This window comes from Chlamydotis macqueenii, chromosome 2 (assembly GCF_036417535.1).
Source record: "Chlamydotis macqueenii isolate bChlMac1 chromosome 2, bChlMac1.mat, whole genome shotgun sequence".
In the NCBI taxonomy this organism is placed as follows: Eukaryota; Metazoa; Chordata; class Aves; order Otidiformes; family Otididae; genus Chlamydotis; species Chlamydotis macqueenii.
Window position 1 is genome coordinate 122201455 of NC_141557.1, and position 27654 is coordinate 122229108.

Sequence of the window (27654 nt, forward strand, 5' to 3'; positions counted from 1 at the left end):
TTTTAGCACCAAGAGTGATGTAAATGGGGCTAGGTCTGTGCTGACCCCTTTAGAGAAAACTTCCTCTCTTCCTGTAAACTAGCTATGTAAATATCTATATATCTCCATTTGGATGCTAACATGTTGTTTTGTTGCTTCCTAGATACAATTACCATCTGATTTGGGAATACTTTATAAAGTGAGACTTGGTCTCCAGAGTTTGGAAACCAGCATATCTCAGTTGTCTCTTCATCACTTTAAAATGCAGAACACATCAACCCTGGATACCTTTAGTCTCACCATAAATAAAACACTTCCTCTTTCTCTTAATGGAGACAGATGGATTGAATTCCCTGTAGAGTGGCCATTAAAAGAAACACTTTCTGGTAGGTATAAATCTACTTCAAAGCAGTAGAGTGGTCCAGGAGGTTAACACGTCCTAATATTACAATTGAAACCTTTATCAAAACAGAAAATTTTATTGTCTTTATTTAATGATTCATAGAGTCTAGATAAGAATTTAAAATGTATGAAGGAAAATACTATCCACTCAGCTTAATTTCTGTACCATAAAGTGGGAAATGCAATATTCATTTGATTGCACAGAACCGTTATTATATGCTACAAAGAACAGTTTATAAGAAATATCCCTGTCCTGCAATATTGTAATATTTCTACTCTCCTTTGTTGAGTCCTCAGCCTCTCATATTACTGACATTAACAACATAATTTTTTATAGCTCTTTTACTATTAAGCGACTTTTTTTTGTTTGCACATTCCAAAGATTCTCAGTAAATAACAGCTCAAAACTACATATAAGCATCAGCTTTATTACCTTACACGCCATATATTTATGCCTGTTAAAATGAGCTCAACGATTGTCTTACATATGTCACCTTTTTTAAGCAAAATAAAATAAAATCTTTCACCTAAAATCCACCATATCTTCCATATTCCTCTAATGTGATGCTTACTGAATGCCACTGTATGACAGAACAATTCTCAATTTAATAAACAGATCAAATAATGATACTTAATATTCAAATCATTTATACCTGAGTTTTATGCAAAAAACAAAATAGTTACCTGGGTAAAGAACGAGTCAGTTTATCCAAAGGGAGCTGAAGTAGGTGTTAAATGAGCTACCCTGATACACTTCGGGTTGGCCCAGTTTCAGTGAGGAGTTTGCATGTCTTTAAATGTAAGTGTACAACTGATCTCAGTGGAATTAACAAGGGTTGAGGGTTTTTTTTTTTGCATATTTTGGCTGCAACTGAAAACTTAAATTTTGTATTTCAGCTTTAGATTTTATATTGCTTACAGCTGTTATTTTCACTTGAAGACTTCCACAGTATGGGTACAGAAGAGGGCTTAATGGCTTTCTTCTCCTATGCACAAGACTGAAACAAAGAGGACCTTCAGACTAACATAAAGCACATGAGTGTGCCCCTTGCAAAAGACTGATCACTGTCACATGCAGAAGTATTTAGGGTACATGTACAAGCACACAGAAATGGCGAGAGAAAGATGAAGTGTGGGTGATAAATGGGCAGTGAAACCGGATCCCTCATGACCTTGGTTCTGATTCTGGCTCTGTTGCTGATCTCATGGGTGAAAAACTCACTTCCCCACGCTTTGCTTTTTTGAAATCTATTTTGGTAATATTTTCCTTCTTTGTAAAATACTTTGAGATCAAGAGATAAAAACTCACCAAAAAAGGATATAATATTACCTATGTGTTTAGGTAAAAGAACTAACAAACAAAATAGCTCATCTGTGTTGCATTTATTTCTTTCCACATATGCCTTAGAAGTCTTCAAGGAGGAATTTGTAACCACAGTGAAGAAAAAAACTAGAACAGTGAAAAAACATATTCCCCCAAATCTTTGCCATTTTATGTCCAAGAGAGCACTAAGCAGCTCCACAGCAGGTGGCACATGTGAAGTTCAAAGCTCTTCTTTGTGTACAAACTTACTTGCAATTTATTGTGCAAAACAGATCTGCTTTTCTGTCAGCTTTCTAAACCTAATTTATTTTCTCCTTGGTTTTCTTTTTCTGAGATAAAGCAAAACCAACATTGTGTTAATTGGAATAGAAAGCAGCTGATCATAATGACCTTAACCAGAAGTCGTGTGTTGTTAAATTTCAGATATAGCTTAATATTTCATCTCTTAGTAATTTTTTTCTTTCTTTATTTTGTACTTGGGATTGCGATGAAGCATATGCTAATGGCTAACTGAAACCATCAAAACACAGTTGATAAAATACAGTGCAGACCCTCGGGATCTGGCTCTGCACACGTGTGCCTTTGGGTGTATTAACGGCGAGAGGCCTCCAGCTGAGTATAAGCATAAATAGTTTCTCTTCCCTGTACGTTCCTTTGAGATGTTTACACCTCAGGAATCCCCAGGGGTGAAACTGTGATCTCTCTCTCTCACACATACAGGGCTGTACAGAAGGTGAATTTTGTACTACTGTAGCTTTTAAGGCAAATCACTTAAATAGTGAAAGGGTGAAATAGAAATATATTCTGTTACTTTCAAATAGCTAATTATTTCCACAAAGTTAACACAGAGCCATAAAACACACTGAGATTTTGAAATAATTAGAATTTTGTAAGATTAATGGAGCTGTAACATTCATATGTTATCCTTATTGTATGTAACTTTTCAGATATTGCTTTATCTTTCCCCTCTCCAATCTATTCAGTACACTACAGAAATAAAAGCTTACTTGCCCATATTTGCCCTGTGATGGCCTGATTCCACTACCTGAACAAAGACCACCATTTAAGCATTTTAGCCCTCTTCCCTTGCCCACACTAGTCTCCTTCAATTGTCCTGCTTTGTGCAATGTACTCTGCCACTTCTATCCACTGTATAATCTGATCCAAAGTTCATCTGATCAAAGTTCACTCCAGTGTGTCAGGGCCATGATAAGACAATAGATCTTACCTGCCTTGGCCAGACTCACCTGGAACCTCCACCCATAATGGGCATAGGACATCCATTTAAAATCATGCCTGAGCTATGTCAGATGTGGTCTGTCTCTAGTCCTCTCTCTAAGCTTGTCTTCTGGATGGACCTAAGACCTATGTTGTAGCCTTTTTTTCAGTCCTGTCTCTGGCCCTTTCTCCTGCTGCTCCCATCTCAGCCACCAGGATGGATCCCAAATCTTTTTCATTGTTTGCTGCATCTGGGACTACTGACAGTTCTACCTGCCACACGCAGATGCTGCAGGACTTTTCACTGGTGAGTGAGAGCACTGCCTGCACCGGGATCATGATTAGCTCCTGTCTTGTCCACCCTTGTGGGGCAGTCCCACTCTTGCTGCTCTCGACACAGTGATCCAAGAAATAAGCCTTCCGAATGCAATCCTTTCCCTCTTATTTTGGACTGTCCCAGCCTCACTTCTGAAGTTTCAGGTCTGGCAGACTGTGACAAAACAGAGGTCAAGTGAAATAAAAAGTAACTTAGGAAATCAGAGGTATAGCCAAAAATAGCACTGCACAGATTTCTTTCTTCAGCATGGTGACCCACTTACTGCATTGCATCCCTGACCAAATAGATTGTTTCCTCTCCTGATTCTTCATCTTGGTTGGAACACCACCCACCATATTCCATACAGTCCTTGAATTTAATCTTTTCTATCTTACCAGCCATGATTTGTTGTTCCTTAGGCAGCATCAGTTTTTTATTTCCACTTTAAACTTAGCTGTATGCTCTACCACTTAGGCTTTTACTGAGTTTTACCTTTATAAGTAAAACTCAACACCTTTCTGGCACTAGGGATTTCTTTCCATTTCTTTCCATTTCCACCTGCTCAACTACAATAGGCATGCAACAGGGATCTGCTCTCTCTCTCTCCTGTTGCTGAGGCTGGGGAAGCAGGCAAAGCCCATAGAACAGAGCTGGTTCTTGTACTGAACTCAGTATTTTACTTGATCATTAGATCTGAAAGCTGATAATAACAACTTGTTAGCTGCTTTATCTGGACTTTGTGTTCTTGACTTCCAAAGGATGCAGGTAGTCTTTATACACAGTCCTGTATGGGACACTGATCTAAACTCTAAGCTGCATTCTACAGAAGTCTTCTGCAAGGTCAAGATTCATCCCCTTCTACTAGAGTGCCTACAGGAATAAAAAGGAGACGATAGGTAGATGATTAAAAGAGGTAGATAGTCAGAACTGTCACATCATTTGCTTCTAGGAGTAAAATGTAAATTAATATAAACAGATGCTCTGTGTATGTGTTTACTTTTAAAGGTATTCAGATGTTGTCATCTTGTCTTCAATTAAATAACTATAACCATTGCATAAATCACAAACAGCACAAATTCATGGGTGATAACCTCAGCTGAAATGGACTTGTCCTCCTGGGCTCCCTCTATAGCCAGTGGATGTGCTCCATCATAGTGAATTTCAAAGCAGCAACTTAGGTGCTCTGAATCACAAATGAGGAGCTTCTCTCTCCATCTTTTAGATGATGAAGTCTGAAGGACTTGTCTCCCTAGCCAAAGTTAGTCTTTGCAAAGATCTCAAAAGTGATCAATGAGTCTGAGACTTATTAAGATTTTAGCTGTTAGGCATTTGCCATTAAAAAGAAAAAGGCAACTAACTGTGGTAATCTTTCGATAATTTGCTACTGCTACAAACAGCATAAAGTACAGGCTTGCTTTTCTCTAATCTTATGTAAAAGTTGTCAGCCTCACCAGTGTTTATAATCACAGGACAAAATTAAGGAAAAAACTGAAAATAATTTGAATTTTTACTATCATTTTCAAGTGTTTTCATTTTTAGTTACATCTAATCACACATTGCTATGTTGTCAAATAGCCATGCAAGGTTGTGACACAGTCTTAACAGGATCTCTTTCTGCTTGATATTGCAGTGATTACATATCATCTAACAGTGTTTTCTAGAAATATTTTGAGTGAGAGAAATTTAGTGCATATGACTGCGTGTATATATGGTACTCATGGTGACACAGGGGACAGATCCCTTCTCTGGTCATTGCAGAGTGTCCACCAGGAAGAGGACAACGAGGTACTCTGTCTTAAAGTACTTTAAAATTTATCCTTTAATCTATTAATGTACCTATTTTATATTATTTTTTAGTCTTCCTATATAATTAAATAATATAATTTTAATATTGTAATACTGAATAATTTTATTTTAGTCATTTCTAGTTATCGTGGATGCTGTTGATTTGGGAGAAATGGTCAAAGTTGTTCTTTTGATCAGCAGTAGAACAGGTAAAGTACTTTTGCTGCTCTCTAAAGTCAGTGATGTGAATCACACAGCTAGCCTTCTGTTAAAGGCAATTAAATCACTGCTAGAGTTAAATCCTCATTGATTTCTTTGGCTATTTTTGCTAAAAGGTAATATTTTATAAAGCAAAATCCTACATTTTGACACATTAAAATCCTTGGATCTAAAGGCTATATCATTATTGCATCAAGAAAGTAAACTATTCCTTTGCATACAAGAAAGAAAACCAGAAGATTAAGATGAATAATTATATTCTGCTATTAATACATGATCTATTAATAAGTGATTTAGGAGAATAATTATAACTCATGTAAGGAATGGGTATTGTGTGATTGTTCTTCTGCAATTCAGTTATTTTCATTGTTTTCCCCAGGTGTTCTGTTTCCTCCGTGTGACATTTGGAGGGGGATTTTACCCCTAGTAGGCCATCAGCAGTTTTGTCACTGAATTTCATTAAAATAATAACTTTAACTCCTCTTTGCCTCATCTGTAGGATGGCTACCAAGCTACTAAGGAATATTCAAAGAATTGATTGTAAATTTTTTTTAAGTCCTTTAATAAAATTTGCTATATAATTGCAAATAATTACTTACTGTGTATTACAGTTAACTATTTTCAGACAGTTTTCTAGGAAAACAAGGGGTCTATGTTTGCACTTTATCTGTCTTTTTTGTTTATCCATCTGTTGGCTCCTCATAATAACCTTTTAGACTCACCACCCAATTTCAACCAAATCAGTAAAATCTGTATAGACATCAAAGACATTTGAGCAGTAAGCATGTACGTACTGGTTGCCATCCTGCGCCACAGTACGGTCTGCCCCAGCCACCGGGGACTTCCAAGGGGGCACAGTGTGGAGCTGTGGTTACTACAGAGGGGAAAGGAAGGAGAGGGGCAGCTCTGCCATGCTGCTGTTGGGGAGCAAAGCGTGGAGCTCGCTACTTTTGTTTCCCACAGCCTCAGTTGTGAAAGTTAACTACGGCCATCTGTCAGACTGACAGTCATTGAATATGGCAATTGCATGTTGCCAAAGGGCACCACAGAGAGCACGACAGGCAAAATTTTTCCAGTCATAATTCACAAAGGAGGGATTTCAGGGCTCACTGTCTCTGTGTATGTTACAAAGAGAGGATTGGGCAGATGTATATCCCATTTCTTCCGAAGGACTTAGATGATAAAGCACTTTAGATGAGTAAGGGTGCCCATATTGTATCTAGACTTGTTTGGACTGAGACTAATTTGGATCAAGACTTTGAAGCAAAAATCTCCAAACACAAAAGCTCTTTATTGTACAGTCAGATATACCCTGCAGTACTGCTCAGCCCAGGCAGGGTGTTGCTGTAATGCACTTATGCTTCTTCCAATATCTGAGCATTTTTTTAAGGTCAGGTGGTTTGAGATTCCATCCTGAAGCTTCTGACTCTCTCCATGCACAGTTCAGGCAGGTCATGAATATGACATGGTATCCTGGATTCCTCACCAGGAGCCTGAGCCTAGCAACAGACTCCTATTGATATAATTAAATGGACTTGGACAGTAGTAGAAGACATTGGGATGCAGTTTGCTGAATAGGACTGGAGGGACAAATCATAGAAGAGAAGGGAAAATGAATAGTCTTCATGACTAATTAGTGGCAAGAGATTCAGGTCACTGTTATAGACAGCATGTAGCTGAAGCTCCCAGCAGAAAATTCAAAAGGAAGTGTAAGTCAGAGAGCAATCTTTCTCAAACAGCAGAGGTATACAGTAAGCTGCTGAACTTCCTTCATACCTGCCATCTAGCAAGATCCTTTTTGTGCTGCATGTGGAATGGAGCTCCAACCCTCTTGTCAACCAGTCACTGAGGAAGAAGCACCAGATATGTATTTCTGCTCTTCCTCCTCAAATGTGCCTGCTTGAATCATGCTGAATCTTTTCTGCATGGTTGTCCAAGGACGGTGAGGACAACACTCCTTTGCTTCGCCAAGACAAAGAAAATGCTTACTCCTGTATTTCTAAGTTGAGGTTTCAAGTAGGAACAAAATAAGGAATGTTATGATGATTCCATGATTTTTAAGTCAAATTGTTCGAATTCATAAATGAATTAATAAGTTATGTTTTAATATAGTAGGAATGACACTATTATATCAATAACAGACTGTACCTGATTCCTTGACATACAGTATAACATTTTCACTAGACTTTATTTCCTTCTTTGTAGACTGCAAACTGCACATTAAAAAATTGCATTTGAAAGAAGCTGTAAAGGAGCATCCTATCTATGTATTTGAAGTGAATGAGTAAGTATGATTATGTAAAGCTAGTCAAGGGGGGTTGGGCTAGATGACCTTTAAAGGTCCCTTCCAACCCAAACTGTTCTATGATTTTTTAGTCATTTTATAGTATAATAGTTGAAAACACTGAGCAGGCATTGAATTAAAATGACTGTCACAGAGTGGTTCAGTCAATGGATATTTTAAAAATAAGTCCATCTTCAAGTGTTTCACATAAATTCACAGGATTTTTTTTTACTTGACATATGATTTACTTACCACAAAAACATATGCTGTTTTGTTTTTCAGAGCATTTTCTTTGGATGCAAATAAGCCAGAAATACAGACAGAAATCCCAGTATCTTTTGTTATTAGAGGAGACAAACAAAAGAGTGACATAGATAACAACTTATATAAAGAAGGAAGTCAAGCAAGAAATCTGACAGAGTATACTATTAAAGTATACACAGGTGACAAAAGGGGAGCAGGAACTGATGCCAATGTGCATATTGTTTTATTTGGGAATGAGGACAAATCTGAGGTATTTCAACTGTCTCAGTCACTGGAGCATCAGGACCCCTTTGAAAGAGGAAAGGTGAGTACACAGATTTTATAGGATGTGTCCACTTCTGGACTGGGAAAGTAAACTTTAAATCTATGCAAGATATTTATGGAACTTAAGGCATTTATCCTGTTTACCACATCACTAGATGAGATATAGTCTCAGCTATCTCTGTGTTTTGCTTTTTCACCAGAGTAACCAAGGGACACTTCTATCATATCTAGCTAACTCTGTTGCTCTTCTGTCTCTTAATCCCAAACACATCATCATATTGCATCCACTCATCTGCCTAATTATGCATTTCCTTGTCCTGAAATGCACAACATGCATCGCCTGTGCATGTGCGTATATATGGCCAATATCCCTTGCTGTTGCACAAACTTTGAATATTGTGCTTGAGAACGCATCAGTCACTTACATCCCATCATTTTACTTTGCCATGGAAACTGATACTATAAGCCTCACTGAATATATAAGCCTATAAACCAGATAAAATGGAACCATGCACGTCAACCTGATTCCGATATCCATCATGCTTTAGGCTATTCAGAGACCCCTAATTCAGATACAGATATATTTGCATAAGAATGCTGATTCTCTGCATGATGTCCTAGTATTTCAGCAGAATGTTCTCCTATTTTAATGAACATATTACTCCGGCAAAGGAATTGCTCCATTGCTCCAATTGCTCCATTGCCCCATTTGCTCCAGAGTATAATGGTTACCCTTATGTAGCAAGAAATAAATATATTTTCCATATCTTTCTCCTGTGGATTTCTTGAAAGGTAATGACTGAATAATTAAAACTCCAGTTAAGATATCTTCCTTATGAGATCTACCTCATTATCTCCAGCAGTATTAAATATCTTTTTACTTTCAGTTGGTCCGACTTTCTTCAGCCAGGATGTCTGTAGATATCTTCTAAAAGATCTTTACCCATATATTGTCTTCCATATCAAGAAGGTTAATAAATCTAGTTAGCTATAGGCTCAAGGAGCAAGTAAGAAAGTGTCTAGAATAGTACTTCCTTTTGCCTAGTACTACACAGGAGATGTCATTGCTCTCTGAAAAAGAAGAGTAGATACATAGAAATCCTGTTAGCAATCCAGCTAAGTCAATGAGTTGCCAGTGATGCCAAATGTCTTCTGAAAAAAGATGTAATTTTAAAAACATCAGTAATATGAAACAAGGTAATACTTTACATTAAATATATAATATTTGAGAGAGAAACTGGTACATGGAGTAAAAGCCTTTTATGTTCTTGAATGTATGTTTATGTATCGTATACTGAAAACAGTTTAGAAGTCTGTATCTGTTGAGAATTCGTAAGAAAGCAAAACTATTTTTCTCATATATGAAAGTCAGGAAGGAGGTAGGGATTGTCCTACTATAAGCTGAGAACTGACCTTTCATGTTTAAACTGAGACCCATTAGGAGAGGATCTATACCACAGTTCTTTAGTAAGGAAAATAAACCACATCAGGTGTCAGCCACTCATTTTGAGTTGGTATTACTACATTTGAATTAGTCTCAGAACTGACTTAAACAAATATATACGTTTCCAGCCATTGGTATATTATTTTAATAACTGCATTTTAATATTAAAGGTTGATACATTCAAGATTAAGACAAAAAAATTAGGAAGCCTGCGTTCAATTGAAATTGGTCACGATGGGAAAGGATTTGGTGAGTATACAGCGTGCATTCATTAGCCTTGTAAAAATCTGCTTAAAGATCTGCCTGACATTTGGAACGGTTTTTGAAGTCATGCTACTGCTAGAGCTAGCTAATACAAATCTGTATACAAATGAGGTCAGTTTGCTCTTGCTTACACCCCCTCTATCACATTTCCCTTGACTTTACCTTGAATTTCTTTTTCTGACAGAGATCTAGTTAGCATAAACCTCAGAAGGTTTTATCCTTCAAACATTGCTCAGCCAAAACTCCTATTAGATGTCTTAAATAACACAGGGTTAAATTTTCCAGCTGCAGGCTAGACTTTCTGTGTTTTGACCATTATCTAAGTAATGTTTAGGCAAGTTTGGGTCTCTGGTCAAAGTATGCTGTAGCTCCCTCTGACACACATATGGCTTTTCTTCTTGTGAAAGCTAAACTGAGGAGAACACTAGTGTGCATCAGGTCTTGCCCTGATAGAGATGTACAAATATATACATGGAATTTGCAGGCAATGTACAGCTTAACCTATCTGAAAGAAATAGGTTTAGCTTTAATAAAACCTGATTTATCTAAGTGTATGAGCCACTCTAAGGTGGCAATGGTTTATCATATCTAGGGTGAACCAAGCAGAATTCTGCAAATAGCAGCTCCTATTTAGGCAAAAGTTGAACAGTTTGTTTTTTTTTCTTTAATCTACCCAGTCGTGTTGTACATGTTACCATATTGAAAACTCAAAAAGAAGAAAAACCAAACTGTTGAAATACCTATAATAAATAGAGTCTTCCTACTGACTTTCATCTTATTTGTGTTAGCTGCTGTACATGCACACAATTCAACTTAAAGCTGATCTGGGAAGGCAATTCCACACTGGCAGACTTTTAGCACTCTGAGAGCTGCACAGAAATCTGCAGGGGAAGTACAGATTGAACTTTTATTTCCTGAGCTCCAGACTATCAACAACATGATTATTATTTCTCTCTGTGTCCTGATCAACATCACATAGCTGCTAATACTGCTTTCCTAGCACAGCTGGTGTGTGTTGATTCATCTTACATCCATGACTACCTTCCTCTAAATTTTTCCCTGAAATTATCTCCAAGTGTCTTTTGTGATATAAACTGTAATCCTCATAAGCATCCTCAAATGTAACACCTCTTTGAAATGTTTAATCTGTTTGCTAATCTTTCCTAGCTGCCTCTAGATTTCTCCATACCTGGAGATTTCAGTGAGGACTGTTGGAGTTCTGTCAATAAAGTATTAGATTTAAAACTTTTCAAGAGAACAAACAGGCCTTTATATTAGTTTGTAAAGTGCCGTGTAAATTTGAGAGTCTGTAAATTTTTATTGCCGATAATCTTGACTCTGAATTACAGAGATTTCATGAAAGGTCATATATTCCAAGTAGAGTCTGTGATATATTAAACCATTCACAAGATTTCATTAAAGGAGTTCCAAAAGTACTTCACAATATCAATAAATGACTCCTGTGAATTGAAGATGAAAAATGTAGACACCTTTATGGCTTAGTTATATTAGCTAATTGCTTGAAAATGTCCATGAAAAGTGAGAAACATTGCTATGCCTTTATGTTTTATCTAAATTGCTACAATTTGCAAATATTTTTATATTATATTTTTATCCTACTTACAAATATTTGTGTTGGTTTTAGCCTACTTAGCACTTTGTCCAAATATTTGAAAACCAAAATAATTTGTTAGGACAGAGTATTTTCTCTCTAGGACATGCAAAGAATACCAAAAGGTTTTCAGCTACTAGCACTATGAACCTAATTAGTTTTAAACTGTTGTCATTAAGTATTTGCATTGCCAAACATGAGTAAAGATGCCAGCACAAATGTTGTATTTCTGTAACAAAGTTTTAATTTTAAAATCTTAATATTTTAATATTCTATGAAATAAAATTCTATAGCACAATAATTAAGGTATTTTTCACACAGCAAACCAGGAGATTATAGTAGATATTAAATACATTCTTAAAGCTAAAACAGATATGAGTGTTGGCCTAGATGGAAATGCTTTCTGAATCACTATGCTGAAGAAATATGGGTACGAGCAGCAGTCAGATTCACCGCTTAGTTTATATAAATATAAATATATTCATTAGAAAGGAGTAATAAATTTTCTGTTTTCCTGTTGTTTAAGGGATTGGGTTATCATTAAAGAAGTTATCTGTATGCAACAGATAAAGTCTATCTGTTTTTATTGTTTGGTGGACACTGAAAATCAAAGCCCACCAGGGTGTACTTCACAGTACCAAAAAGGGCAAATTGAGATTTCAGGAATGTATTCAATATTACCATGCACTCTGTTTCATTTGTCTTACTGCCTGTTCTGTTCAATGTGGAAAAATGAGTTAAGTTGTAATAAAAATCTTCCTTTATATTTTCTGTCAAAAGCATCAAAGATCTTCTTTGTAAAACTGAGGGAAGTTAGTGGTAATTTGAATTATCTACATTTCAGTTTTATTATTGATATTGAATACACTTCGAAGTGCTGAACCACACAGGGTTTGGAAATGAAATCAGAAACCCTTCTTATGCTTTACTTGTGTTTTGATTATATTAAATTTGGGTTTTTTTCCTTCTACAGCAAGTGGCTGGTTTCTGGAAAAAGTAGAAATCACAGATGCATCTAGGAATTCAGCATATTGCTTCAGCTGTAACAGGTCAGTAGATCAGTTAATCGTCACTCTGTAGGTGTTGTTTTCTTTTAAAAAGAATTAGTAGCAATCCTTTCTCTTCTGGTTTCCTAAAACAGCAATAATTTTTTAACCATTCTGTGTTCCTATCAGTCCTTTCTCCAGTAACTTTTGAAGCCTTTGGTCAATTTCAAGCTAATTCATTAGAAGAATATTTAGAGGAAGACACTATATTTTTTCCAGGTTATTAAAACTGGATGACTGTAGAAGGAAGAGACACAGTTTGGTACCTTTGCCAAGAGAAGATATTAGTATGCCATTTTCAAGAAGCAGAATCTGTCGGGTGAACCATTACACAAGTACTAGTGCATATGTAGCTCTGATGAGCACATCATGCGTATGCAAACAGGCATAGGAGGGAATCAGAAATATGGGATGGTGGGAAGATGGTAGGATGTGACAGAATAGGTACAAATCTGGAGAAAAAGTAATGATTTTTTATTTTATTGTGCAAAAGCAACATTAAAATCCTTCTGTTTCAACGTCTGCTTAGTATGGGTCTAAGATATATTCAGCAAATGGGGTAAAGATAAAAGAAACCTTACAATGTCATGTAAGAGGATAATGATCTAAATTTAGACATTTATTTGGACAAAGAAGTGCTAGGGTAAAGAGCTTCTAATGTACGAAAAGAAGATTCACTTTGGTCTGCATTAAACTGAAGAAATACACCTTCAGAAGGTGGAAATTAAATTGAAAAATGTATTTGGAATGACTGTTCACTACAGTATACAGTTTACAGCTTAAAGCATTTCAGAGTAAACAACAGAAGAAAACACATTCATGTCTTTCTAAGTGTAAAATAGGTTTTTAATGCATCTGGAAAACAGAAAAGTGTGAAAACTTGCAAGTTCCCTATAGCTAGAAAAAGGGATGTTGCCTGGTGGTCTGAAAACAGAAATGGTAGCCAAGAATATTTAATGTTATCCTTCCCTGAAATGTTTCTGTAAACTTGACAATTCATTGAAGCCATATCCCAATCTTGAACCCAAAAAAGCAACATTTTTTTTTTAGTTCTTGAATAGTCAGTTGGACTCTATCGTCTAAGTAGAGGACTGAGGCTGGAGAATAGATTGAGAGCAGCTCTGAGGAGAAAGACTTGAGGGTGTTGGTTGATGAAAAGCTTAACATGAGCCAACAGTGTGTGCTTGCATCCCAGAAAGCCAACCGCATCCTGGGCTGCATCAAAAAGATGTGTGGCCAGCAGGTTGAGGGAGGTGATTCGCCCCCTCTACTCCACTCTCATGAGACCCCACCTGCAGTACTATGTCCAGGTCTGGAGCCCCCAACATAAGAAGGATGTGAACCTGTTGGAGTGAGTCCAGAGGAAGGCCATGAAGACGATCAGAGGGCTGGAGCACCTCTCCTATGAGGACAGGCTGAGAGAGTTGGGGCTGTTCATCCTGGAGGAGAAGGCTCTGGGGAGACCTTAGAGTACCTAAACAGGGCCTACAGGAAAGGTATGGAGGGAACTTTTTACAAGGGCATATAGTGATAGGACAAGGGGTAATGGCTTTAAATTGAAAGAGGGTAGGTTTAGATTAGACATAAGGAAGAAATTCTTTACTGTAAGGGTGGTGGAGCAGGTTGCCCAGAGAAGTTGTGAATGCCCCATCCCTAGAAGTGTTCAAAAACGCAAACTATTCTATGATTCTATAAAGTCATGAGAATGTGTAGCTGTTACCAAACTTAACAACATTAAACTTCTTCCAACAACATTAAACTTCCCTTCATTAATCTTCTTCCAAACACATGCTCAGGTACTATCTAATCTTCTAGATATCTGAATTTAGATTAGTAGGCATGAGCAAAAGTCCTTAGATGACAATATCACTCAGGTGCACAACACAATCCATGATGGGATTTTCAGCTGATGTCACTCCACCTCTTTTGCTTGTAAAAGTTCTCAGACCACACCAGACGAAGATTCTTGAAAAAGATAGCTTGCAAAAAAACATTTTTTCCAGAGATTTTTTTTTCCAGTTTTATTTAAAGTCTTATGGTAAAAACACAAATGTATGTAAGAGACCCATTTGTAGCAAGAACTTGAATCACATCGTTGATGTAGGGGAGTGACTGACACAGATTGCTTCTACAGACTGCTGATTAGAACATTTAACTGAGACCTTGGTGGTTTAGAGTCATGTCCTTACCTTAACGTATACCTACTTAAAATAGAAGGATTTCAGTAGAAGAGTTTAGGAGGTCCACTCCAGAGTACTCAATGACCCAGAGGCTATGGGGCATTCCTCAGATACATGAAACTGTAAGTTCATGTCCCTGTTCCAGCTCAGACATGGAGCTTCTCATCTCATAGCCCATTGTGGAAATGGGGAATGGGTTCATTCTCTCACAAAGTAAAGACTCCTGATACAAATGCTGTCTCTAAAAGATATTAGTCTCTGAGAAACCTGAAAGGAGGTGGGCATCCTTTACTAACTAATTTAAATGTCTGTTGTCTAGCTTACATTGTCATACCTTTCCTTGGCTGTGAGATTTCCATGAGCAATTTTATCTGCCAAGATTAGTTGTGTATCAGGCTGGAACTCTTCAGCTTCAGCCGTATCTCCCAGCTGTTCAGTGGTGCAACTTCTAATGTGAGCTACATTAACGCTATACCAGCTGGAAATCCCTCCTGTGCTAGCTCCATAGTAGACATCACATCAGTTAGTCTGTCACAAGCCTTGCAAAAGTGTTAGAAGCTTTTAAACTTTCATTGGAAATTAATATTATTGCCTCTGTGGTTCCAGTTAACATCAATCTACCTGAGCTTTGGACTCAGGTCTATTTCCCATACAGTCAATAGTGAAACCTCCATAGGCTTTTATGGAGCAGGGATCAGGTCACCATAGAACTCAGTATTTTGTGAGCCAGAAAGGCGATATAAGAAATGAACAGTACTTGGAATGGAATACATAGACAATAACCTGCTATCACAGAACAGACTTCATTACTCTAAATTATCCTGATTTTATGCCATTCAGTGAAACAATCTACTTGTCACTTACATGACTAAGAAATAAAATGAATGTATATTTCATAAATGTATTTATAAAGTTAATTACACTTTAAAATAATGCTTATATGGATACTAAAAAAAAAAAATCACTATTTTCTTCAGGCTGGTTACTGGTTGTCTATAAACCAATGCTAAAACTCTTGTAGAAATCCAAAGGTGCAGAAGCAGGCTCTCATGATTTGTCTATTTGTTAAGTTTTATATATGCTGTATCTCTGACAAGTTTTTATGTTTTTCCCTTCAGGTGGCTTGCTGAGGATGAAAGTGATGGCCGCACAGTAGTGCAACTTTATCCATAGCTGCTTGATTTCTGATGTTTTCTGAGTGTGTTGCTTCTCCAAATTTGCGCTGATTTGATTTACTTGTATTTTATAATTCTGAAACGTATTGTAATTACTGTGAAGGAATGTCAAAACAATGCATTAAAAACATCACAGTAAATTAAATATGTCTAATGTGAACACTGCATTCCAATCCTATTAGAGATGTTAAAAATCTTTGCATGACTGAAATTTAGAAAACAGACATTTAAATCTGTAACATGGGTCTGTGGACTTGATCTGAGCGATCATAATGGAAGACATTTGTAGTAACATACTTAAATATTTTTTTGTTTCAGTAATTATTTGTGGGTAAGTTAAATTTAGCTCCTTGGTCAAATCTGTCAGTGTTTATTAATTTGATTAATTTGATCAATTTCAACATTTATTAAAATTGAATTTTTTCAAAATAATTTTCCAAACAAACTGTGCAACTCTTCAGCCTTACCATATATTGCTTCCTTTTTCTATAATACCATAACAGAGAGTAATAAAGAATTTGTTATTCAGGAGTTCACCTTATGCCAGTAAGCCTCCCCCTGACATTTGATTGTAAAATCTTGTAGCTGAGCCAGAACCTCAGCTGAGAACCTTTAGATCCAAAGGGTCTCCTAAGAGAGGCTTTTATCAGTAACATTGCAGTAGCTTACTGGCAGGCTTAGGCAGCTCCCTGCTCAGCTTGATGACTTCTGCAGCGCCCATTCTTAGCCATCTAAGTGGCTTTCCAGTGCTATATGTGTGAATGCCTTTACTTAAAAAATATATATATATTTTTTTTTAAATACACAATAAATAGAAACATATTTAGCTATAAATGCACAAATTAAGGTTTGGTTTGGTAAGCTTTGATATTGCCAGAATTGACTCAGAAAGGGTTTAGAATACAGATGAGTCTGAAATGAAATAATGAGTTGCACACCACCTGAAGTTTCATGTCTGTGATCAGAATACAAGTATTGTATGTAAGTTACATAAAGCATCCCTCTGTTTAATCAAAGGCTCCACCTTCAGTCCCTTCAAAATTTGAAATCTGTATGAAGATCTGAATTTTAGACCTATTTCACCCTCAAGGCACTACCATGTTCCGTAGCAGCAATGTGCTTTCTATAATTACAATAATTAAATCAATTTCTAATCTGTGCTGACAAAACATTGTCTGGCTGTCTTTTTAATATGTTTAATGTTTATTTACTCACATTATTCTGTGAAAGGAGGAATGTTGGCCGATATCTGCATGGGTGATGAGATTTCATTTGTTACTTTGACACAAATAATAAACACATATAATGGGTCTTGGCAGGCAGTTTCATTTTTATCTACCTTATACGTCATCAAAGGGAGAGCTAATGTATGGTGCAGATGTGATCAGAGTGAGCAATGAAACAGAGTAAATTTCTTCTAAAAGTGCTCTTTTTGCTTACACTGCTACCAGGAACACTGGAATGGATCTGAGATTGTATCCCCAGAGCGCACAGTTCACTTACTTAGTATCAGTATTCATTACACTGAATCACTTCATTGTGATCTATGATGTGATTTGTTTCATTATTATGTCTTTCATTAATAGTTTGTAATACTAGCTCTCTTTCATGCCATTTCCGATTTATCAAGTGTAAATAATGTCTTCCTTATCTGTTTTTCATTACTAACAGTGAATACCCTCCTTCAGCAGCTGCCTTCCATATTTGAAAATTATTTTCTCTACTTATGCAGTGTACAAATCAGGTTTTGGATACACTTCCCTGGATCCAGAGCCATGTAAACAGCTCAACCCTTTCACTAACAGGACCACCACAGTGGAGGGCTTCATTTGAAGAGCATCACGGGTGCTTGCAGCACGTATTACCAGGGGATTACACTTTGATAAGATAACCTGAAATCCTTTAAGAACCCCCTTCTCAGGTCGTGCTTGGAAGACATGCCAGTTAGCATATTTAGCTTGTGACTCGTGCCAGACCGCGCACTTGCCTCTTCCACATGGTATGCAGTGATGTCTGCTGTGTTTGGCACAGAAGTCACTTAATCTCAGTGCCTTGCAAGCGGGACAATTTTCGGACAAAATTGCTGGCCAAAGACAGAGACATGACAGAGGTGCCACCTCGTGTGCACTCTGCTGTTGCTGCACAGCAAGGTTGCTGCCTTGCTTTTTTGCTCCCAGCAGCCTGCCCTGCCTATGGAGAGCCTGGGCAGATACTGACACCACTGACGCTTCCACGGGGAACAGAGATGTAGTGTAGAAAAGAGATAGCCTGGGTCAAACAAGAAACGTGGCATCTGGCACTTATGGGAGCCTTGGGAGGAGCAGTGAGATAACTCAATCAGCTGGAAGAGGCAAGGCTGTGGTGGAGAGAAGGGTTTCACTTCTGCTGTCTCTCCCTGCTGCATCCTGTCCTTGAAGATCAGTGTGAGAGGGCAGTGGCTACAGGATTTTGCTATTCTTATTATTATTATGCAAGAAAAAATAATTTTGCACTGCAGGGAAAGCCTTGAGCTGGAGCTAGATGCCAAAATATAGACCCTGAAGATCATAACATAGACTCTTGGATATAACAGAGTCTGAAAGTGTCCATTAAGGGTCCAGTATCAGTTAATTCTATCTTTTTCCCTTATCCACTTCTCCTGGTCTGCTTCTATATATATTTACAGGTTGATCTAGGTGACAAGTTTCAGCCCTTAAGTGTCTCAAGTTTCTTGTGCTGATGATATTAAGGATTTGAAAAAAAAATGTAACCATTGGCTCATTGGACCATTTAATATTCTCCAAGCAACTTCAAGAAACTCATCATACAAAAGAAAGGATTCCCTCTTCTTAAGCACTTAGGAGTAGTCATATTGCATCTATCCGTCCTGTAGTGTGTCAGCTGTAGAAACGGAATGAGAAAAAAAGGAAGTACCAAGTGCTCCTTTGAGTTCCTTTAGACGTCGCAGAGGAATACCACCTAGTCCTTGTGGGTTCTTAATATTTATAAATGTCTTTGCAAATACAAAACATCCTCTGCTCACACATCAATTTAAAATGGTCCCTTGGACTTCTTCTCCATGAAGAAAGGCAGTAGTCTGGAAAAGTCCATAAAATCCTCTGTACTGAGCAGTGCAAAGCAGTGCCATAACTTTTTATGCTGTGGCTGAATCTTTGTTTTACAATTCTTTTGCTTGCCTTTAATTAATTTTAAACAGGTGAAGCAAAAAGAGAAAAGAAAATGGGACTTTTCATTTTCTTCTTCAAACTTTTGAAAATTCTTAATTACATCTTAAAATCAGTGTCAATGGGCATGTTAATATCCCCTTAAGCATTCCATAAAAGCTTTTCCCAGCTATTGTAAAATGTGATGTGCTTGGTTGTTAGTTGGTTTCTGCACGCAGAATGGCAGAGAAAGAGCTGTCAGCATTGTACAAGGCCGCTTCCTGTGATGTCTTCCCATATGTCTAGGTCTTCCGCTACTGTTCGTTATATATTTATGTCTACCTTTGATTACATTTTAAAATACATACTATGAAGCAACATGAAAGGTAACTGACATCGTTTCTAAATAATAAATGCAAATTTAAGAAAACCTGAGTTAAATCTTTCAAAAATTCTGAGAAATCATTTCTTCTTTCATACATGTATTAAAGTCAGGATGCTGTCATCAAGGTGGGGCTGTTCTCAAGCATTCTGACTGCATAAACCTGGAATTTATTTATTTATTTATTTATCAATTTGTTTATTGTGTACAGTTGAATGTATTTACATGTTTCTAATGTTTAGACATTCTGCAAATATAATACAAGAAGCTACAGCGTGAAATGTAAGTATATGCCTAAACTGTATGTATATCAACAGTCCCACTAAATTTGATTTATAGTCTACTTAAAGCTAAGGGTGCACCTAAGAGCCTTGTTACACTGAATTTTCTTTTCCAGATCTCATGTGGTGGGGTGCATATTTGTTGGCATTTTCACACGAACCTTCACACACTACAGAAAAGAGATTTAAGCATACAAAATGCACATATCAGTATCAGAATGCTATAAAGCAAAGCAATTTCTGAAACCTGGGAACATTTCAGAGTACACTTTGTAACTGTAAAAGCACGCTAACATATGGAAATACTTGATTCATGCTTCTTTTCTGTTTTAAAGGTAAGTTTACAGTTTGAAAATGTTTCTATGTGAATCTACATGTAAGCCTATAAATAACCTTAAGTTAAAGCAACCAAGCAATATCTGTTTATACTTGATATATAATATATATATTAAACAGTGTACCGATTTACCAATGTATTTCTGATCAGTGCCTACATTAATTTGCTGAAATATTGGCTTCATTGGGAGGAAAATCCTTCTCCCTTTACAATGAAGCATCTGAGTTATCAGAGCATACACTGGCATGTGCCTGTTGAGGAGGAAGCTATTTGGGCAAAAAGGCAATCAAGTACTTTAGTCTGCAAATATTAAACATACAGCTTATAGTACAGCTTCAGCTGACACCTGTGTGTGTAGCTTAAACATCAATTTACTGAAAACGTATAAAACTTCTGAACATTTTGTAAAATAATTCTCACTTGCTGCTTCTAAAGAAATGGATTGCACATGCATGTATGCCTGAGGGCACTGTTTTAACACGGAAAACTAGTGGAAGTCAGATGTATGGAAGAAACAGTAGTGAGACTATGTCAGAGTGAATGAGAAAATAGGTGTTCATCAGATTCTCTATCAGGTCACGTCAGCTTTACGTCATACACATCAAGACAGAGAGAAGGGCAGTGCAGGAAAAGACACTGGGTGCCTTTGGGAGAGAAATAAAACACGTATCATAAGGTAGTTAGAAAAGACAGGGGAAGGAAGGAGAAAAGGAAGGAAATCTGCTAGCAGAGTCACCAGATCTTCTGGAAGAAGTCACCAGAGAACTCCTGGTGGCTTAGGGCTTGATTTATTTCTAAGGGAGCTGCTCAGGAGCTCTGCTCGGCAGGAGGGACGGGCCCGTCCTGCCAGGACAGCAGCGCTCTGCACAGCTCCTCATGATGCAGGACTGCTCCCTCAAGGAGCAAGTACGCTAAGAAAGGCAGGCTTTTGTGCCAAAATACTGCCATAGCGTATCAAATCCAGGTACAATGAACTCATTCTAATGCTTCGGTTACTCTGAGCTAGAAGAAAATGCAGAAATATTAAACACTAAATGGCAATTGTCAAAAGTATTGCCAAACAAAAGAAAATAGATTTGGGAATAGCTTGGAATGAACGCATGCAAAAATCGATTAAACCTGGAGAGTATAATGATATTCTAATGGCAAAATTAGAGAACAACAAGCAAGAGCTTGAGTGTAGTATTTTGATAGGGCCATCTATACTATATAGCTAAAGAAAACTGGGAAAAAAAGATCATAGTTAGGAACCTGAAGAATTAAAAAACACTTTAGAGAAAAGAGAACTGGAACCCAGAAGCGTGTTTCCTGGACATCTAGGCTTGAGGTGACAATTAAAACAAGAAAGAAAAAAAAAAAGTATTTCTAAAGTACAAAAAGGTGATTTGATATTGTAAGGGGGGAAAAAGGAAAGAGCAGTTGTAATTCAAACTGAAGCAAAAGTACCACTTGTGATACCCAGAAAAATGTTTTCTTTCAAGAAAGGTGGAGAAAAAGGAAGCCAAGAATAAAAACTCCTTCAGAGAAAAAAAAAAGTAGCTTTACATGAGAAATTAATGTCTGTACTCAGTTTATGAAATATGTATTGATGTCTGTGATCACATTTTCGCCCTTCAATTATAATTTATAATTAATAATTTCTGAGGTTTAGTAACAACAATGCTGGCTGAATGCACGCTGGTTTGTACACCGTATGTATACAAACCCTCCTGGCCCCGATACAGCTCCGTAGAAGCTATGCCAGTGCAACAAAGAGGAAATTTGGTTCTGTTTCTTGGAAGCAATTTCTTCAGCATTTACATATTATTTGGGATCCTTTCCATTTGTTATCTTCTAAGTGAGAAAAGAAAACAGAGGACATTTCCCTGGAAGTATCAAACAGCCTTAAATTTCATTTAAGTTTAAATGTTCATCTACTGCACTGCCTTCATTTAACAGACAGCTATTGTTAACATGAAAATCAGTGGGAAAGAATATTATTCCCCTCATAAATGCAACAGTAGCTGAATCCAAGAAGAGAAAACTAAACCAACTGAATGAAAGAAACAAAAAATAAAAGAGGAGAGGTTCAGAGAGGTTTGGAGAGGAGAGGTTCGGAGAGAAGAGGAGAGGTTCGGAGAGGAGAGGAGATGGAAAAATACAGAGAATAAAGTGTAAAACTCTCCTTATCACAACAAAATGCCTGGCAAATGGAACATATTTCAGATTTACAGGACTGACCTAAAGCCCGCTGTGGTCAACTGGAGTCTTCCTCGGCTATGGATCAATCCCTTTGGTCAAGTTCTGCCCCTGAGTGACATGGCTGTGGGTAAATATACCAGAAAATCTGTCCCACATCTGGGGCAGGGAGGGGACGAGGCAGGGGACACTTGGCCCCAGCAGCTACCTCCTCCATGCTGGCTAGCAGCGGAGTAGCCTTAAGCAGGCTACCGTGGCCTCTGAAGATGATGTACAGCTAGACTGACACCATTTATGTTCTTAAATATCTACTGCATTACGCAGAGGTACCTTCTGCCCTTTTAGTACATTGGACCTTGATCTCCATTTTATTCCCTCCATCCTGAATCTGACAGCTTCGAGTTACTCTCTTACCCCACCCTCAGCCCAAGTAGTGTAGGCTAGGATTTCGGCTCCAGGAGCGGAGTTGTTCCCCTGTCGCCACTCGTATATCACACTATAATCTCCATTATAAATTTGCAGCATCTTCTAGACCTGTATATGTCAAACAGACTCAATTAAAGTAACTTAAAGTGCACACTAAACTGTTCTATTAAATATGTAACTATAAATAGAATAACACTGGAAACTTGTTGATATATACCTATAAACCACCAACTTGCAGCTAAATTAGCTTCATTATTAAGCACCCTCTCCGCTGCCAAGGTAATCTTAAGCGAATATATTGTATTATATATAGGTGCTGACCGAATTATTAAAAGATACCTTGAGAAAGAAGCAATTTGCATTAAAAGTCCAAGGCAATAAAGATCGTATGGATTGTAATGAGAACAAAATTAATGTGGGGTTACAAAGGAAATGGAAGTACAGCTATACCACTGCAGAGCAAACGCGTATTATTTAAGAACCATTACGTGAAGATGTAATTAAAGACTCCTATAACATGTGACATCATGCAACATAACAAGCCGAATTAGTTTTATGTGCGCTGTCAAAGTTTGGTTTTTGTGTGCTCAGCACTCTCTGAATAACACAGTAATGCATGCTGCAGTCTTTTCTTGAAATCTGGGGTGTATATCAGGAAAAGCTAATTTCCAAAAGGCAACTTTATACTTACCACGTACATTTACGAGTTAGAAGGCAGATTTTTCAGCTGTCCACGTGACTTCTCTTTAATTAATGAAGTTGAAGGGGCTATATTTAGTCACATATCTTAACGTAACAGTGCCCTATCACAGCCTCGCGGGCATTCCTATGAAGATACTCCAGCACCGCGGCTGAACTCTCTCCCTGCTCTATTTTAAGGAGGGAGAGGGCACGCTTATAAAACATTCCAGAGGTGTAAAAAAAAAAAAAAAAAAAAAAAGTCAATCAGTTGCTCATCCCGTACACGGATGCCAGAGGACAGAGGGGGCAAAAGGGCCAAGGGTGAGGGGCAAACGATCAGCCCCCCCGCCCGCATCCCGAGCCCGGCAACTGGACTTCCCGCGCCGAGTAACCCGCAGGTGGCTCCGCGGGCCGAAGGCTGGTGGCCCTCGGGGACTGGGGAGCCACCCTACACCTGCGTCCCCCGACGGGCTCCCCTCGGCCCCGGCCGCTCGCGTTGAAAACCGCAGGCGGGGCCACCCCCGCCACCGAAACACCCGGGGGAGGAGCGGCCGCGCTGCGGGGGCAGCCGGAGGTGCGGGGAAAGGGGCGGGGGAGTGAGAGGCATCGTGAGTTCGCCCGGTGAATTTGATGCCTAAAATGCGATTTCTCCGGGTGGCGGAGTAAAACGCTGTGTCCTCACCTTCCCCCAAACGCCTCGGAGAGAGCGTGAGTCACGGCGCAATGCGAGAACCGCACCGCTCGGTCGCGTTGCACAAAGTTGAGGGAACTACGGCAGCGTTTCCTCCGGGCCGGGAGGTGTCCGAATTTGCGGGGCAGACGGGGGAGCCGCGGTCAGCGGGACTACGCGGGTGCGGGCCGACGGCTCCCGCTCTGCGCGCCGGGCGTTAAGGCTGAGCATCGCCGGCGGCACCACGGCGGGGTTCCTCCCGCTCCGAGGGTCCCTGCCTGTGGGGACGACCCCGCCCGCATTCACCCGCGTCTCTCCACTTCCCACTCCCTCCCGACCCCTCCGGCGGGGCAGACTCACCCCAAGCGGCGCCGGGGACACCGGAGGAGGGGGGGGGAGCAGCAGAGCCTGAGGCAGCGCCGCACCCCTCCCGCAGCCCCGGCCCCGGGGGGCGCCGGCCACACCCCGCCGAGCCTCTCCCTCGCTCCGCAGAGCTGCCCTCCCCCCCGGCCCCGCTCCGCCTCTCCCGCACCCCCGGGGCCGCGCCGGGCCCTTCCCTCCCGGCGGCCGAGCGCCCCCTTCCCCGCCCCTGCGCCAGTGCCGGTGCCGGTGCCGGGCGGGGGGCGGCGGCAGCGAGGGAAGAGGGATGAGGTCATCCTCTTTCCCGGCGTCAGTCAGCTGGGTGGTGGCGGCGGCGGGTGCGGGCGGAGGCGGGCGGGGGGCGGGATGCGCTGCTCCGGGCAGCGCTGCCCTGCCTGCTCCCGGCTCGGGCGGAGCGCGGCGGCGGCCCCGGTACTGCCGTCCCCGGCGGAGGAGGCGGCAGGGCGGGCGGGCTGAGCGAGGCTCCCCGCAGGCAGGCGGCGCTGCGGGGCGCGGCCGCCGCGGAGGAGCCGCCCGCGGGCGCGCAGCCCGGCGCGGAGCGGGGACGCGGGGAGCGGCGGGTCCGCCGCGGCTGCGGCGGAGGGCGGGAGGCAGGAGGCGGAGGAGGAGGAGCAGGGGGAGGCGCGGGATAAAGGAGCGCTCGCTGCTCCCGCTTGCTCTCCGGCGGGGCTGAGGGAGGCATCATGGCCGCGAAGTCGGACGGGCGACGGAAGATGAAGAAGGGCGGCGAGGTGGCGTTCACGCCGCTGCAGAACTCCGAGCACTCGGGCTCCGTGCAGGCACTGGCTCCGGGGCTGCCCGCCGGCCCCGGGCCGGGCGGCGGCAGCGACGACGACGAGGCGCCCGGCGGCGGGTGCTGCAGCGGCGGCGGGGACGGCTCGGGCGGCGGCTCCCGCTGCTGCCGCTGCTGCTGCTGCGGCGGCAGCGGAGGAGGAGGAGACGGCGGCGGCGGGGGCTCGCGGGGCTCGGGCGGGGGCTCGTCCTCCTTGTGCCTGCGGCTGGGCAGGGAGCAGCGGCGCTACTCGCTGTGGGACTGCCTCTGGATCCTGGCCGCCCTGGCCGTCTACTTCGCGGACGTGGGCACCGACATCTGGCTGGCGGTCGACTACTACCTGCGGGGCCAGCGCTGGTGGTTCGGGCTCACCCTCTTCTTCGTGCTGCTGGGCTCCCTCTCCGTCCAGGTCTTCAGCTTCCGCTGGTTCGCGCACGACTTCACCACCGAGGACAGCGCCGCCGCCGCCGCCGCCGCGGGCGGCCCGTGCCCCGCCGCCGAGAGCAAACTGCTGGTGAGCAGCGGCTCGGCTGCCGCCGACATCGACGCCCCTCGCCCCTGCACGCCGCAGCGGCAGGCGTCCACCGCCAGCAAGAGCAACGCCACCAACAGCAGCGGCAGCAACGGCGGAACCGCCGGTCCCCGCGGCGGCCGGTCGGCTTCTTGCGCTTTCTGCGTCTGGCTCCTGCAGTCGCTCGTTCACATCCTGCAGCTCGGGCAGGTCTGGAGGTGAGGAGCCGGGCGGCGGCGGCGCGGGGGGACGGGGGGTCTCCCCTCCCCACTGGGGACAGCGCGCCCCGGGCCGTGAGGGGGGCGCGGGGTGACCCGCCCCGTCGAGGGGACCCCCGAGCGCCCGGTGCCACGGGGGCGGCCGCCGCCCCGGGAAGCGCCCGGCCGACGCCCGCACACCGGGGCGCTCCCCAGACTTCCAGGGAAACCTGTGCGAGGGGCTGAGTGAGAAAAGGGAACAGGCCGGGTAAGAGGGGAATATGCCGACGGTGTGCGTCTCCCGGCCGCCTCATGCGTGGCCGGCAGGCAACTTCACGGACAGCCAAGAGTTTCTTTCCAGTAACTGTTAATAACGCCTCCGTGCACCCCGTTGCTGTGTTTCGACCCCCACCCCACCGCGTTGCTGTGTTTTGATATTTATACGTAGATACACTGCCTGCAGTCTGCTCCTTGCAATGCGTGTGCGTTTTCTATGTGTTTGGTTAGTGAAGGAATGTCTCCTAAATCAAACTTTTGAGTAGCTGCTCTCAAAAACGTCCGCAAGCGACATAATGTACATTACAGAGGGGATGCGCTGAAGTAGGTTGTGGAAAGCACTTCCTGAAAAGGGAGATGACATCATAGTTTGCAAAAGTAGTGTTTTCCTTTATTTTAAGAGCATTTCCAGGAAAGATTTATATGGAGGCTGAATGCCCTGCAAATACATTTATTGCTGCCTGAAAAGCGCAGAGTTCAGCATACGTAGTGTATAAGGAGTTAAAATTTCCACATAAAATCCTGGCGGATAGACGCTGTGTTGAAGAAGGTCACCCAGTGGGGCAGCGCACTAAAGCAACAGCTGAAAATTATTTTGGGGTTTCTTGTCTGGTGAATGGCAAGGAATTCTCTCATGTGTCTGTTCTGGAAACACTAATTTTGCACAATTATTTCATTAGAGAGAACGAGCTTAGAGTTACTCCAAGCTTCCAACTCAGGTGTTTTAAGTTTGTTCCACTGTTCCAGACAGCGACTGTCCTCTGTGCAGTATTAGTGCCGTACTCAGTACAGCTGGGTTCTACTCCTGGCCTTTAAGCACCCAGGAGTCCAAGTGTTGCTAGATAATAGACTGAAGATCTTGGGATGCCATAACTAAGTGTCTTTCACTTTACAGATTCTTTGGCTTATTTTAACAAATACGGTTTTCTAAACTTGTGGAACTAACTCCAAGTTACAGGTGTGCTTGATATTAACTATGACACGACTTGAGAGGGAAGCAGGATTTTGAACAAAAAGCGATGCTTTGTTCTGGATCTTGTATGTTTGTATGTTCCTGCATGCTCTATCTCCACGGCTGAATGCAAGTTAAACGTAGGATTTTCTGAATGAGATGACTTGGTGTAATACTCAGTCCTGATCCTGCAGAGACAGAAGAGTAGCTACAACAGCTCAAATTGTACATAGAAATTCACGTTGATACTCATCTATAAAGAAGACAAACGGCGTGTATCCTGCTGAGTGACACTGAAGAGAGTTTTTTTTACGAAGTCCAGCATCATGACTCTGTATTGGAAAGCACAAAGAGCAGGGCTTTGGGTGGAGCAGGGTGCGATCGGATATTGTACGGCACTTCTGTCAGGTGTCGCAGCTGAGATTTAGAGCTCTCCAGCTGCTTGCTGTTTGATGAAGCACAACCTCTTTTAAAATAAATTTGCTCCTTGCAAGAGCACCTAGTCCTCTATATTTAAAGCTAGCTGAGCCTCTTCTGATCATATGTAGCTTTTCTTCATGTTTTATGTGCAGTAGTGTAAGACAACCAGAATATTAAATTGGTGAGGAGTGTTAGGACATTATTTATGTTTTAGCCTGCAGTGTTTTTTTTTTTTTTTTTTCCCAGTGAAACAGAGACATAGAATTGTTTG

At 41.2% G+C, this 27654-nt stretch overlaps 3 protein-coding genes across 4 annotated transcripts in view; 2 read left to right on the forward strand and 1 right to left on the reverse strand.

Moving 5' to 3' along the window:
• The window catches only part of RP1 (RP1 axonemal microtubule associated), a 181203-nt gene extending 165414 nt beyond the window's left edge, over positions 1-15789 (forward strand). The window contains 8 exon segments of the mRNA XM_086742338.1: positions 143-365; positions 4870-5024; positions 5158-5233; positions 7449-7527; positions 7810-8095; positions 9670-9748; positions 12349-12424; positions 15720-15789. Of these exon segments, the coding sequence (XP_086598464.1) occupies positions 143-365; positions 4870-5024; positions 5158-5233; positions 7449-7527; positions 7810-8095; positions 9670-9748; positions 12349-12424; positions 15720-15789 (1044 nt within the window).
• Positions 1-27654, reverse strand: part of LOC104474368 (DGAT1/2-independent enzyme synthesizing storage lipids) — a 688180-nt gene that overhangs the window by 365374 nt on the left and 295152 nt on the right. The window lies entirely within an intron of this gene.
• XKR4 (XK related 4) overlaps positions 24939-27654 on the forward strand; it is a 227810-nt gene continuing 225094 nt past the window's right edge. Inside the window, exon 1 of the mRNA XM_086742339.1 lies at positions 24939-25756. Coding sequence (XP_086598465.1) covers positions 24939-25756 — 818 coding nt within the window. The remainder of the gene's footprint in view (positions 25757-27654) is intronic.